This window comes from Nyctereutes procyonoides, unplaced genomic scaffold (genome assembly GCF_905146905.1).
Source record: "Nyctereutes procyonoides isolate TBG_1078 unplaced genomic scaffold, NYPRO_anot_genome, whole genome shotgun sequence".
NCBI classification, from domain to species: Eukaryota; Metazoa; Chordata; class Mammalia; order Carnivora; family Canidae; genus Nyctereutes; species Nyctereutes procyonoides.
The window spans coordinates 6248220-6263117 of NW_026575134.1; the positions used below are offsets into that span (position 1 = coordinate 6248220).

General features: G+C 39.2%; 1 protein-coding gene across 5 annotated transcripts in view; it reads right to left on the bottom strand.

Annotated features, from left to right (window-relative positions):
• Nucleotides 1–612: 612 nt before the first annotated feature.
• The window catches only part of BLVRA (biliverdin reductase A), a 76341-nt gene continuing 62055 nt past the window's right edge, over nucleotides 613–14898 (bottom strand). For all 5 annotated transcript variants that reach the window (XM_055301342.1, XM_055301343.1, XM_055301341.1 and 2 more), the window contains 3 exons: nucleotides 8549–8656; nucleotides 5688–5859; nucleotides 613–967 (listed from right to left, as the gene is read on the bottom strand). In XM_055301342.1, the coding sequence (XP_055157317.1) occupies nucleotides 709–967; nucleotides 5688–5859; nucleotides 8549–8656 (539 nt within the window). In that variant the 3' untranslated portion in view covers nucleotides 613–708. The remainder of the gene's footprint in view (nucleotides 968–5687; nucleotides 5860–8548; nucleotides 8657–14898) is intronic.

Consider the following 14898-nt stretch of genomic DNA (forward strand, 5'->3'; position numbering starts at 1 on the left):
CAAACCGCTGCGCCACCCAGGGATCCCAACACTGTGAGTTACTGAGGGCAGTGGCTATGTCTTACTCATTTTTAGAATCCCTGGCACCTACCATAGTCACCCAATGAAAGTTTGTTGAGGGAAATAAAATTCCTTAAAGCGGGGAGGGGGGACCTCTGGGTGACTTACTGGTTAAGCATCTGCCTTCAGCTCAGGGCATGATCCTGGAGTCCCGGGATTGAGTCCCACATTGGGCTCCCTTCATGGATCCTGCTTCTCCCTCTGCCTATGTCTCTGCCTCTCTATCTCTCTCATGAATAAATAAATAAAATCTTAAAAAAAAAAATAGGCTTCTAAGTACTATTTTGCAGTGGCTCAGTACATGAGCAGAGTTTAAAGGCTGGTTTGGTTTTTAATATCTAGGTGACTTCAAACAAGATTTTCTAACGTACTAATGAAAACAAACCTGGTAAACTAACCCCATCTGATAGAGCTATTGGGAAGAGTGAACGAAATCAGGAATATGAAGCATTTAGCTCAATTCACCCAAGGTCAGTTCTTTCCTCGTGCCTATGCCATATGCCCCCAAACCCCAAATATCACTCCCAACACAGTTCGGGACAGTAAACAAAGTCTGTTTACCCAAGATATGTTTAATTGTAAGAATAAAGGTCAACTCTTCATAAAAAGGAAACTATGGTCCCATCTTAGAAGTGCTGCATGCATCCTTCACTTCTTTGAGTAGCAGTATTTCTGGATTTCTTCTGCGAGCCATAGGCAGTGCAGGATGCGCTTCTTTTCGGCAGCCAGCTCCTTTTCAGAAAACTGACCCAAAAGTTTCTGGACAAATATATTTTGATCTTTCAAGAAAATATTCTTATTGACTCCTACATTTGGCATGTTCTCCAGGGAACCAGATTTAAAATGGAAGCTTAAATGTCGGTTTCGTTTTAGACCAGGCCCTTTCTCTTCAATCCATGTGAGTGGACTGCAAAGACAAAAGAATCACAAATGTTAGAAATTACAAGGGAGAGCAAGTGGATGTTTGCTGGTACCTGAGAACCTGGTAACAGGTCTTCATTTTGTACCCATCTTCCCTGAAGCTGCTGCTCAATGTAGTGTCTCAGGTGGCATCTTGACCTCCACCAGCCACCCAGAGGCCTTGGGTGATTGTTCCCAACTTTACTGCCAAACAGTCCTTCATTTAATTTTGCCATTAAACAATAGAATTCATTCAATGATTTTTGTGTGACCATCCGTTGCTTGTTTTTTCCTTTTGTGACTGCCTTATCCATAACTCTTTTAAAAGTTTTAAACTCCAGTTAATTTACATAGTGTTAAATTAGTTTCAGGTGTGCAATATAGTGATTCAACAATTCCATACATCACCCAGTTCTCACCACAACATGTGCCCTCCTTAATCCCCGTCACCTATTTGCCCCACCCGAGCCCCCTCCCCCTTGTCTCTCCCTCCTTCCCCCCTCCCCTCTCTCATTTGTTTTTACCCTGAGTATCACAGATCTAAGGGATCCAGATAAGGGCTACAGGCAATCCATGCAAAACTGTTTTTTCCATGTGTATGTGCATTTTAATGGAATGAGTTTTTAGAGTGCTTTCAATACATTCTCAAAAAGTCTATGAACCTCTTTGACTAACCTAGCTTACCAAGACCCACACTAGAATGCAAAGGTGAATGTTTAAGAGAAGATCTGAAGTACATAAAGGGGAAGCCATGCCAATACCCAAACATGCAGGGAGACACCAGGAAGATGTTAACAGAATAAGTCCCTTATTTTGTAGGGCCTATCAGCTAAAAACTTGAAAAGTTCTGGTTTCCTAATCTCCTAATCATGTATTTAAGTGAGGATATTGACTGCTGGCACTTGACTGCCAACTGAATGGAGTAGGGTTAGGATGGGACGTGGTCCACTAAAGTTCTGGGCTCGGACAACACTTAGATCCAGACATCCCAACCCAAAACACAAGCTTTGAATTCACAGCTCCTCCACTCTTCCCCTTCATTAAACTTTCATCTGCAAATATTTGCATTTGTCTCCTTGAGCATGGACTGCCTATAAAAATGCTGCTTGCTTCTCACCTTCTACATGGAGGTGTTCAACTACATCTATATCCCTAGTACCAGCATGTGCCTGCAAGCCTGGTGGAGGTGGTGATTTCTAACAGTGCTCTCTCCAGGCCCTGAAGGGAGAGCAGTCAACACCAAGCATGCCTTCGACCCTACTCCTACCAGCTGGCTTCAACAAGAGAGCTCAGACTTACAACTCGTAAGTATCCACGTAATATTTGTTTTTAAAAAAAGTATTCTGTTTATTTTTACAAAGTGTGAAAACTGCTGGTATGATGGAGAGAACATGGGCAAAAGAATCAGTTGCACTGGGGTTTCCTGGATGACCTTGGGATCTAAGACAGCGATACCTGCCTCACTGGTGGGTGAGGACTGCTGTAGGGAAAGACAGGGCCTGGTGTGTTTTCTAGGATAGTCCTTTCTTGTGCCCCTCCCATGCACTTTGGGGAGAAGACATGACATTCTGGAGTCAGGCGACAGGCTAAGTGTGAGTCTCACACAATCACTTAGTTCTGGGCCCTTAGCAAGTTTCTAAACTGCTTCGAGCCTCAGTTTCCTAGGTGATAGTAATAATGGCCACTTCAAAGAGTTGGTATAAAGATTATATGAGAAAATCCTTGTTAAAGGGCTATGTCCTCGCACATAGAAGCACTCAATAAGCATTCACTAACACTAACATTGGCACAATGGGGATTCAGGTAAGGATCCTGGTCTTGCAAATCCTTTTATGATGACCCTTCAAGATCATGCCTACTCTCCTCCCTGTCCACAGCTATTCTGCTGTATTCTACGGTGTCGTTTGAAGGCAGCTATAACTTAACAAATTGTGTCGGAAACAACTGACAGAGGCTCCTAATGTGTAGTAACAACAAGAAAGACATCTTGTAGCTGTAAGAAATCTGGTCTGCAGACTGAGACAAGCTTTGGGGGAGAGAGAAAAGAAGCCCACAGGTCCCAAGCATTCCTCCCAGGCACTGTTGGGAGCCAAGACTGCATTTGCAGGAAGATGGCTTTTCTTTGTCACAGGGCACACTACACCAAGGGCCATGTAAACTGAGCAGGGATGCATTTGTTCTGAAGAGCCACAGTTAAGCAAGTTTTCTATTCTAGAAGTCATTAAAATGACCTATATATGAATCAATGATAGCCCATAAATCAAAAATTCATATTCAGGTCAGACAAAGAATCTAAGAGACCATAGTTAAATCAGTAAACTAGTAAAACTAAGGTGTCCAATCATCTAGAAATTTTGCATTGACTCAGATTTTTAAAAATAAATGATTTTTACAAACTCTCATCAAAAAGTAGGTCTTACTCCTAAAATATTAAATTCCATGGCTACTTTTTTTTTGTTTGAATTGAGGTATAAGTGACTATACTAGTTTCAGCCCACAGCTAGTTTTTTTTTTTTTTAATATTTCTATTTATTTGAGAGAGAGCAAGAGAGAGCGTGAGCAGAGAGAGGGCCGGTGGGTGAGGGAGAAACAGACTCTCCCCACTGAGCAGGGAGCCAGACTCAGGGCTTGATCCCAGGACCCCAGGATCATGATCTGAGCCGAAGGTGGATACTTAATGGACGGAGCCACGCAGGTGCTCAGCCCACAGCTAGTTTTAAAAGCACATGATGAGAGTATTATGTTGAGTGAAATAAGTCAATCAGAGAAAGCCAATGATCACATGGTTTCACTCATACGTGGAATATAAGAAATAGCAAAAAGGACTATAAGGTAAAGGAGGGAAATTGAGTGAGGAAAAATTAGGAAGACAAACCATGAAAGAGTCCTGACTCTAGGAAACAAGCAAAGGGTTGCAGAGGGGAGGTGGGTGGGTTATGGGGTAACTGGGTGATGGGCACTTGATGGGATGAGCACTGGGTGTTCTATATGTTGGCAAATTGAATTTAAATAAAAAATATTATTTAGGGATCCCTGGGTGGTGCAGAGGTTTGGCGCCTGCCTTTGGCCCAGGGCGCGATCCTGGAGACCCGGGATCGAATCCCACATCGGGCTCCCGGTGCATGGAGCCTGCTTCTCCCTCTGCCTATGTCTCTGCCTCTCTCTCTCTCTCTCTGTGTGTGACTATCATAAATAAATAAAAAAAATAAAATATAAAAAAAATATTTTTTAAAGTACATTGTACAGGCTTTAAAACATTCCACAATGCAATGACAAAAATGAATATTAATGCTGTTTATTCACTGCTTTAACACTGGATACAAAGAAGTTTGAGATACTCCAAACATTCTGCCATCCAAGAAAATTTCTCATGTCCTTCCATATAACAGGGAGTCAAACTTTAAATTTAAGGAAATGCAAAACATCAGGATGTTTCCTCCACTTTAATTTCCTCATTGTGAATATGAATAAGAAGTATACAGCTTTACCTATGCAGTTGTGGTTGTGTGAGATTAAAAGTACAGTCTGTGAAGTAGAAAGCATTGTTTGAAATTAAGAATTAATTATAATATGGATTTGCCATCTGTCCCAACCCCTCACCTGATGCTTGCTCCAGTTTGCAAGAGTCCGTCTCTACTTTGCTCACATCTTGTTTCCTGTCTAACTCCTACTCAAATTTCAAGATTGAGCAAAGCATCTTTTCCTCTGAGAAGCATGACCTTACCTCTCCAGGTTCCCCTTTCCTGTGCTCCTGCAGCACACTGAGCTACCTTTAGCTCTGGCTACAGGAGACCGCACCTGTCTGCGGGGATGGACAGACCATAGCTGCAATTCTAACACAATGTCGGAGTCAGAGCCAGGGTCGACCAGCACGATTACTCCAAACACAGCACTTCCAAGCTCTGCATGCTTTTCCTTCATCTATGACCTCTGCCTTTCCCTAGCAAAGAGGGAACTCCTCAAATGGACATAGATCAGGCTACATTTAGGAATTCAAATACTTTTCTCTTTTTGTAAATATCCATCTGCTGCTTTTATTACCAAGAGACTCACTTTCCTGGAAACACATCTACAAACACTATAAAACACTTGCTGTTTTAGATATTTTGCAGGGCCTAAATGCTTTTCAAGGATAACTATGAATATGCTTTTGTTTTAAAAAACTGGGTATGCAAAATAAAGAATCAGAAAATTTGGGGAACAGTATGACAGGATATACGATAAACCTGAGAAATAGAACTTTAAGTTTTGGTCACACTGAGGGATAAATATTTGCACGTGTGATAATAAGCCAGCAGGTAAAATGTCAGTGGCAAGATCTAGGTAGTAGTTTTGGGTATTCGCTGCAAAATTCTTCCAACTTTACCATATGTCTGAAACTTTCATAATAAAATTAGAAAAAGTTCAGGTCACAGAGATAATTGGATTTTTGCTACTACCTCTCATACTGCTTACTTGTGGCAGAGGCAACCTGCCCAAATTCTATAAGCCTCTATTCACTTCCTGGCAGAGGGGCTCAAATTTGTCTTATTTACCTTTCAAGGCTCCTGTGAGGCTGAAATGAGGCAGTATAAGTAAAATCCCAGCATGTATTTTGTCTATAAAAACACAGCCCTTCTGGTGTTGGGGGTGGGGTCTAGGCCTTCTGGGCTCTGTCTAAATTCACCTTTGTGAACACACAACAATGCCCTCAAGTTTCCTTCTCTGCACGGCTCCTCACCACCTACCGTTTATTCTCTGTCTCCAAGCACACAGTCATTTTCATATATTGATCTTCCTTTCGTTCTTCCAATGTGGCGGATACAAGAGAAAGCTCCCCAAAGAGGGAGACCAGCCAGGTCAGGCGAGAAATGCCACTAAACGCAGGGAAGCCAAACCGCTCTTCTTCCAATGGGCCAGCTGTGGGGAATCACAAACACCATGGGAACTGGAAAGTAACCGACAGCTGGAGAGCAGAAGAAGCTTGTGGGCAGGGGGCCATGGCTAAGTGATTGGGACCAAGTGACCCTGCTTCACAGCGTGCTGTGCAAGATAACTACTCATATTTAGGTGCCTGAATGAAAACTTTCATAAAAGCATCTCTCCATTTTCTTGTTTATTTAATTCAATTTTGTTAGGAAAATAAGATATTTTATTAGAAACAGTAAGCCATCTAGCCCGCAGGATAATAAAAAATATTTCAGGTTTTTAATATTAGATATGGGTATGGATGTTTAGTTCACATACAGTATACATATATACATACATCTATACCTTGTTTAGTGAGTCATTTAAAGAAGTCTTGTAAAAGAAGAAGAATCAAGGTATTTCAGTCCCCCAAGTCTAAATTCCTTTTTTTTTAAATTTTTTTATTTATTTATGATAGTCACACAGAGAGAGAGAGAGGCAGAGACATAGGCAGAGGGAGAAGCAGGCCCCATGCACCGGGAGCCCGATGTGGGATTCGATCCCGGGTCTCCAGGATCGCGCCCTGGGCCAAAGGCAGGCGCCAAACCGCTGCGCCGCCCAGGGATCCCCCCAAGTCTAAATTCCTATAAATACTATATAGCTGTCTGTAAATGCCACAGCTATGATAACTAGGAAGAAAACAGCAATATCTACAAACTAAGTCAATATTAAGAAGATTGATACAGCATTAAGTGTTTTCTTAGTCTTCATAATCTCCTATGCAAAAGCACACTCAAAAGAATATTTGTGTGAGAAATAGGTGTGGCCAAGATCTTGCTCCCAACTGTCTCCACCCCAAATTATAAAGATAACCTAAATTTTTAAAAAGATTTTATTTATTTATTCATGAGAGACACAGGGAGAGAGAGAGAGAGGCAGAGACATAGGCAGAGGGAGAAGTAGGCTCCATGCAGGGAGCCTGATGTGGGACTCGATCCGGAGTCTCTGGGATCACGCCCTGGGCTGAAGGCAATGCTAAACCGCCGAGCCACCCCGGCTGCCCGATAACCTAAATTTAAAAGACTACATACCTGTTACAATTCTTTATAAACCAATTATTTTTCATAAATTTGATATTGACTTGAAAGAAATTTGTAATTATGGCTATACTTTGAAAAAGAAAACGAATTATAAATAAAAGCCAAAAAACTGGGCGGCCCCGGTGGCGCAGCGGTTTAGCGCCGCCTGCAGCCCAGGGCGTGATCTGGAGACCCTGGATGGAGTCCCACATCAGGCTCTCTGCAGGGAGCCTGCTTGTGTCTGCCTCTCTCTCTCTCTCTCTCTGTCCCTGCATCTCTATGAATAAATAAATAAAATCTTTAAAAAAAAAAACAAGCCAAAAAACTTGTTTCATAGACATCATGGTTTGAAATCACTAGGACCTAAGTATCAAACTTATAAAGAAAGGTTTGTCCTCCTCAGCTGGTTACTGTCTGCTCTTGTGCTTTATAGAGGACAGAGCAGCAATGAAATGTTTGAGCGTGAAGTCAGAGGCCTGAGCTCGGATCTGACTCTGCCATATAGCTTTTTTTTTCCATATAGCTATTTTTGTCAGCTTTGTGAAGCTACCCACATCTCTGATCTTCCTTTCTTTCCTGTATAATGGGGGCATAAATACCTACTTTATAGGATTATCATACGGATTAACATGAACTAATGCATGTCATAAACTTAGCACAGTTCTTTGCACAGATTATGGTTATTATTTGTTAAAACTCTATCGCTATTTTAAAAGATGAAAGTGGATTTCAAAATGAGGTCCCAGTGTTATTTTCTGGAAACTCATGAGGAGATGAATGGTTTTACCACTTAACAATGCAATGTCAGGGTTTTGCTTCTGTAAGGAGAGCCCTCAGGAAAGGTAGCCCAGATACCCTGTGGTGTAGCCAGATGAGTCCATCCAAAGGTAAACCCAAGAGCAGGAGACTCTAGGATGCTCATTTCCTATTGCTAATGGAGCTACTCAAATAATGACCAACATAAAGTAAATAATCAAATAAGCAGTAGATCAAATATTCTGGTTGCAACCAATGTCCTTGTAACTTACTGGAGGAAGAAAGGGGCTATGCATATTCTATTTGCTCTGCAAAGAGAATAAAAATGTTCTCCTTCCCAAGAACCTGTCTCTGCCCATTTGCCTCCTATGGAAAAACAATCTCCAATTTATTAAGATTTAATGAGGAAAATTCTACACATAATAGGTTGGGACAGAAGCATTAGTAAACTTTAGATTTCAAACATACTCCCCATCAAGCACTTAAATCTCATTTGAGGAAAGAAGAAAAATAGGTATTTTTATTGTTTTTGGAAGCATGGGAAGATTACATTAAATTGGCTTTCAGGGGGGATCCCTGGGTGGTGCAGCGGTTTGGCACCTGCCTTTGGCCCAGGGCGCGATCCTGGAGACCCGGGATCGAATTCCACAGGCTTCCGGTGCATGGAGCCTGCTTCTCCCTCTGCCTGTGTCTCTGCCTCTCTCTCTCTGTGACTATCATAAATAAATTTAAAAAAATTGGCTTTCAGTTAAAGAGTCTTTATCAAAAATGAATCCTAACTAACATCCTGAAGAACTAGGAAAGAACCCAGTTAGCCCTCCAGCCTCGTCAGTTACACATGACCTGTGATCCCACCTCAAACTGACCTGTGAAGAGAAGAGATCCTTTCAGCAGATCTTTCCCCACCACTTCTTTTTTCAGGAATGCAAACTCTTCCATCAAGAGTTCAACATGCTCCTCATGCAAGACCTTCCCTGTCATGACAAAAATGGGAGGCAAAAAAGGCAGTCATCATCAGTTATGTACAGATGTGCATCCCACAGTCTAGGTCTATCTTCCTCCAGCACAGGACACAGAGACGGCAAAACCACCTCGGTACCACTGCGCCATTACATACCCCAGCTGAAGGTGGTGCCAATTACCAGCTTACCACAGAAAACAAAATCTAAGAAAGCAAGATGGTATCCACCTGCCCCAAAGGCAAGATGAGATCAGGGGAGTGTCTGAGTCAAGTGTTAACTTCTCTTCTAGCCAGAAGGAGACAGTGTGTAGCATAAAAATCTAAGAAACATGGAGAAGACTAGAAATAGATTCTATTTCAAAGAACTGGAAGAACCAAGTGACTTTTTCAAATTACCCACATTGGAGGGAAGGTAAAAAAATATTCATAACTAAAATTTTCAATTATTAAAAAAAGCCATTAAAACTTTTTGCTCTGGTGGCTTTTTCTTATCTAGGCTAGAAGTTTCATAAAATACCAGAAGTATTTCCTGCTCTTCGATAGCTCTTTATTTTCAACTAGTCTCACACGCCTATTTCATATATATTCCCCCCATATTACTAACCTCTCTGGGTCCACAAAACAAAAACAAAAAAACTTAAAAACTTAAAACACAATTAAAGCTCTTCGAGTATATTTTGCTTAGTATTTCCATTCTATTTTTATTTTATATCTCTATCGTTTATTTACTCTTTACAAGTTTGTACCCTTAAACATTATAAATCTTACCCCCCCAACATACCCCTATCCCTTGGTAACCACCATTTCATTGGGTCTTTTTACAGGCTTGACTATCTAGATTCCACATACTAATGGTATATGGTACTTAAGTCTTTCTGACTTATCTTACTTATAGCATATTGTGCTCAAGGTCTATCCATGCTGTGGCAAAATAGCAAGACATCCTCCTTTCCCATAGCTGAATAATATTCCACTTCGTATATGCACCACACATTTCTAAAATACTCATCTGTTGATAGGCATTTGGGTTGTTTCTGTATCTTGTCTATTGTGAACAATGCTGCATATATCTTGTCAAAATCCCATTTTCATTTTTGTCGGATAAACATCCAGAAGTGGAATTGCTGGATTGTATGGTAGACCTATTTTTAATTTTTTGAGGAACCTTCCTATTGTCTTTCACTGACAATGTATATGACTATCCTTTTCACCTTTTGCCAGCACTCATCTCTCTTCTTCTAGATGATAACCCATTCGAATGAGGTGAGATATTTCATTGTGGTTTTGATTTGCATTTCCCTGATGATTACTGATATCGAGCATCTTTTCACATGCCTGTTGGCCACCTTGATATCCTCTCTGAAAAAAATATCTATTTAAGAACTATACTGTGATTAAGTATAAAGTGTGGTTAAGATCTATACTTTGACAGAAACACAGAAGGAAATCTGGGCTACTGGGAGATGCTCCTGGGACATCAGCCATTGCTTATCTCAGCTTCACAGAAAACTGCAGAATGTGCTGGGCTTGTTCTTGCATCTTGAGTAGGCAGGCATGTCTCCTGAGTCTCTAGAGAGTTAGTTGTGTGGGAGAGTGAGATTCCTTCTATCCACTCCCTAGCCAATGAATATGGCAAAGAAAGCATCTTACAATAAGTAAAAGCTTCTCTCCTATGGTGATTTTATCCATATTTATATGCCTATGAGGGGACTTGGGCATCTGGCAAGTTGGACCATATTTTGGTGCATGTTATATTTTCTCTAGAACTATTTCTAGATTTCCATTTCTGTATTTTCATTAAAGAATCTTTTAAAAAAAATTTTTGGAGTGCCTGGGTGGCTCAGTCAGTTGAATGTCTAACACTTGATTTTGGTTCAGGTCATGATCTATGTTGTGGGATCAAGTCCTGCATCAGGCTCCATGCTCAGCGCAGAACCTGCTTAAGATTCTCTCTCCCCTTTCCCTCTGCCTCTCTCCTGCTCATACTGTCTAAATAAATAAATGAATAAATCAGAGAAGGAGACAAACCATGAGAGACTCCTAACTCTGGGAAACGAACACAGGGTTGAGGAAGGGGAGGTCGGTGGGAGGTTGGGGTAACTGGGTGATGGGCACTGAGGATGAGCACTGGGTGTTATACTATATGTTGGCAAATGGAACTTCAATAAAAACAAATGAAAAAAACTTAAAAGAAAGATTTTATCTTTCAACTGAATTTTTGCTTATTTTTTCTATCATTCATCCAAAGCTCATGATAAACACACATGGTACCACAGCATACACACATACACACACAAATTCATAACCACATTCTCCTAGATCTCTTTATTGATCACACCTAGAGTACAAATCTTGATATCAAAATAGAATTTTGTGCACTAATGCTGGGGATGTAAACTGGTGCAGCTACCATAGAAAGCAGTATGGAGGTTCCTCCAAAAATTAAACACAGAACTACCATATGATCCATCAATTCCACTTCTGTGCATTTATCCAAAGGAAATAAAAATACTAATTCAAAAAGATATCTGCATCCTCATGTACTATTTACTAAGGCACAGAAACAACCTAAGTCAGACTGATGGATGAATGGATAAAGAAAATTTGACGTAAATATACAACGGACATTATTCAGTCATAAAAAAGAAGGTAATCTTGCCATTTACAACAAAATGGGTGGACCTTGAGGGCATTATGCTAAGTGAAATGAGTCAGGGAAATGATCTCACTTATATGTGGAATCTAAAAAACAAAACCAAAAAGCAGCACACTCACAGATATAGAAAACAGATCAGTGGCTATAAGAGGTAGGGGAAGGGGGTGGGAAAAATAGGTGAAGGTGGTCAAAAGGTCCAAACTTCCAATTATAAATGGAATGATAATGTCATAGAAATATAATGTACAGCAGAGTAACAATAGTACTGTACTACATATGGGCAAGTAGCTAAAAGAGCAGATCTTAAAAGTTCTCATAATAAGAAAAAAAATTTAACTATGTGGTGATAGATGTTAACTTACTGTGATGATCGTTTTACTATATATATATATATATAAATGGGATCATTTCATTGCATACCTGAAACTAACATAAAGTCAATTACATTTCAATTTAAAAATTAAAAAAAGAAAACATTTCACTACTAAATGAACTAGGGCTTCTTGGAGAAATGGCTAAGTGCACAGCTAAGGCAGAGAGAGCACACAATGAACACAAACCAGTTTATACCAGAAAGCAAGAAACTGCTCAAAGAATAATGGAAATATGATAAAATGATACAAGAGCTAGCATGAAAAGTTCCCCACTAACAAAATAGGAAACAATTTTAAATTTATTTATTTATTTATTTATTTATTTATTTATTATTTATTTATTTATTTATTTATGATAGTCACACACAGAGAGAGACAGAGAGAGAGAGAGAGAGAGAAAGAGGCAGAGACATAGGCAGAGGGAGAAGCAGGCTCCATGCACCGGGAGCCCGACGTGGGACTTGATCCCGGGTCTCCAGGATCGCGCCCTGGGTCAAAGGCAGGCGCCAAACCGCTGTGCCACCCAGGGATCCCCAGGAAACAATTTTGATATCAAAATAAATAATGAAAGTGGATTACGTTACACTGAATTTAAAAGGAAGCCATGAATCCTTATTGATATAAATCCATAAATGAATAATCAGAAAGTGTGATAAATAATGGATATTTATCAAGTTTAAAACTACTCACAAAATAATCATTAATATAAAGGGGTAAAAAGTAACTTTCCATGTAGAAACTTGGCAGACACCACTTTAATCCAATGATATAATTATTAATGGACTATTTGAATCAAATGCCACTTCTTTCACTTAGAAGAACACAGCATATGTTCTGTGATATTCCTATGAAAGAGGTATACCCTGAATCTAATCCTGAAGACACATCAGACAAACCCAAATTTAGAACATCCTACAAAATTAACTGGCCTGTAATCCTCCTAAATACCAAGGAGACTGAGGAAATGTCCAGAGCAGAGACAATGTGATGTGTCAACTCAAAACAGTATGTAGTTCTACACTAAATCATTTTGTTATAAAAAAGTGTTATTAGGAAAACTGGGAAGATTTGAATGGAGTCTGAGGATTAGATTTTAGTATGTACCAATGTTCATTTCCTCTTTTTTTTTCATTTTCATAAATGGAGGAGTAACTGTCACATAGAATTATATATGTTTAAAGTGTACAACCTGTTGATTTGATAAGCATGCATATTGTGGAATGATTACCAAGAAAAAGTTACTTAACACATCCATCACCTTGCATAGTCAACTTTGCATATGGGTGGTGAGAATGTTTAAGGTCTACTTTCAAGCATATTAACTATAGTTAACATGTTGTACATTGTACATGCTCAGAACTTAATCTTTTTATAACTGAAAATGTGTACCCTTTGAGCTACATTCCCCTATTTCTCTCTCCCCCTAGGGGACTACCAGGCAACTACCATTCTAATCCCCATTTTTAGGAAATTTGCTTTTTTCCCCATTTAAAAAGATCCTAAATATAAGTGAAACCATACAGTATTTTCTCCAAGTTGTTTCACTTAGCATAAAGTGTTCTAGGTTCATCATGCTGTTGCATGTTGGGATTTTTTTGATTATTTATCCAATCTCCCTCCTCATTATTGGCCTGTTCAGTTTTTCTATTACTTCATGATTAAATCTTGGTAAGTTATGTGTTTCTAGGAGTCTATCCATTTCTCCTAAGTTATCTAATTTGTTGGCATGTAATTTTTCATAGTAGTCTCTTATGATCCTTTGTATTTCTGTGGTATCAGTTATACTGTCTCCTCTCTCATTATTTTATTAATTTGTCATCTTTTTTTTCTTGGTAACTTTTTTAGCTAAAAGTTTGTCAATTTTGTTTATCTTAAAAAAAAAACTCTGTTTCATTGATCTCCATCATCTTTCTAGTATCTTTTTCATTTATTTCTGCTCTAATTATGATTATTTTCTTCTGCTAAGTTTGTTCTTCCTTTTCTATTTCCTTGAAATGTAAAGATAGGTTGTTTATTTGAAATCTTTCTTTTTTTCTTAATGGAAGTGTTTATCAATAAAATTCCCTCTTAGAATATTTTTGCTGGATGCAATAATTTTTGGTATATTCCCATTTTCATTTATCTCAAGATATTTTTGTTTCCCCTTTGATTTCGTCTTTGACCTGCTTCCCCCCCCCCCAGAGTATGTTGTTTACATATTTGTGAATTTTTCAGCTTTCCTTATATTACTGATTTTTAGATCATGTTGTGTGGTCAGAAAAGGTAATATTTGATATGATTTCAATCTTATTAAATTTGTTAAGACTTGTTTGTGACCTAACATATGATCTGTCCGAGAGAATGTTCCACATTCCATTCTTCTTGAGAAGAATGTATATTCTGTTGAGGTAGTAATGTTCTATATATGTCTGAATTGGTCTGAAGTGTAGTTCAAATCCATTATTTCCATATTATATTCTATCTGGATGATTTCTCCATTGTTGAAAGCAAGGTATGAAGTCCCCTACTATTATTGCATTGCTATCTATTTTTGCCTTCAGACTGGGATGCCTGGGTGGCTCTGTGGTTGAGCATCTGCCTTCGGCTCAGTGTGTGATCCCAGAGTCTTGGGATTGAGTCTCACATCAGGCTCCCCACAGAGAGCCTGCTTCTCCCTCTGATTATGTCTCTGCCTCCATCTGTGTCTCTGAGCAAATAAATAAAATCTGGGGGAAAAAATAAAATATTTTTGTCTTCAAATCTATAAATTGTCTAATGTATCTAGGTGCTCCAATACTGGGTACATAAAAATTTACAATTGTTACAACCTCTTAGTGAATTGGTCCCTTTATTATTATATTATGACAAATTATCATATATTTTTATATCATATATGTTTTTATATATGACATAAGATCATATATGATTTTATATCATATATATATTATATGATGATTATTGATCCCTTCTTTATCTCTTTTTTTTTTTAAATTTTTTTTTAATTTTTATTTATTTATGATAGTCAGAGAGAGAGAGAGAGAGAGTCAGAGACACAGGCAGAGGGAGAAGCAGGCTCCATGCAGGGAGCCCGACGCGGGATTCGATCCGGGGTCTCCAGGATCACGCCCTGGGCCAAAGGCAGGCGCCAAACCGCTGCGCCACCCAGGGATCCCTTTTTTTTTAAAAAATTTTTTATTTATTTATGATAGTCACAGAGAGAGAGAGAGAGAGAGAGAGAGAGAGAGG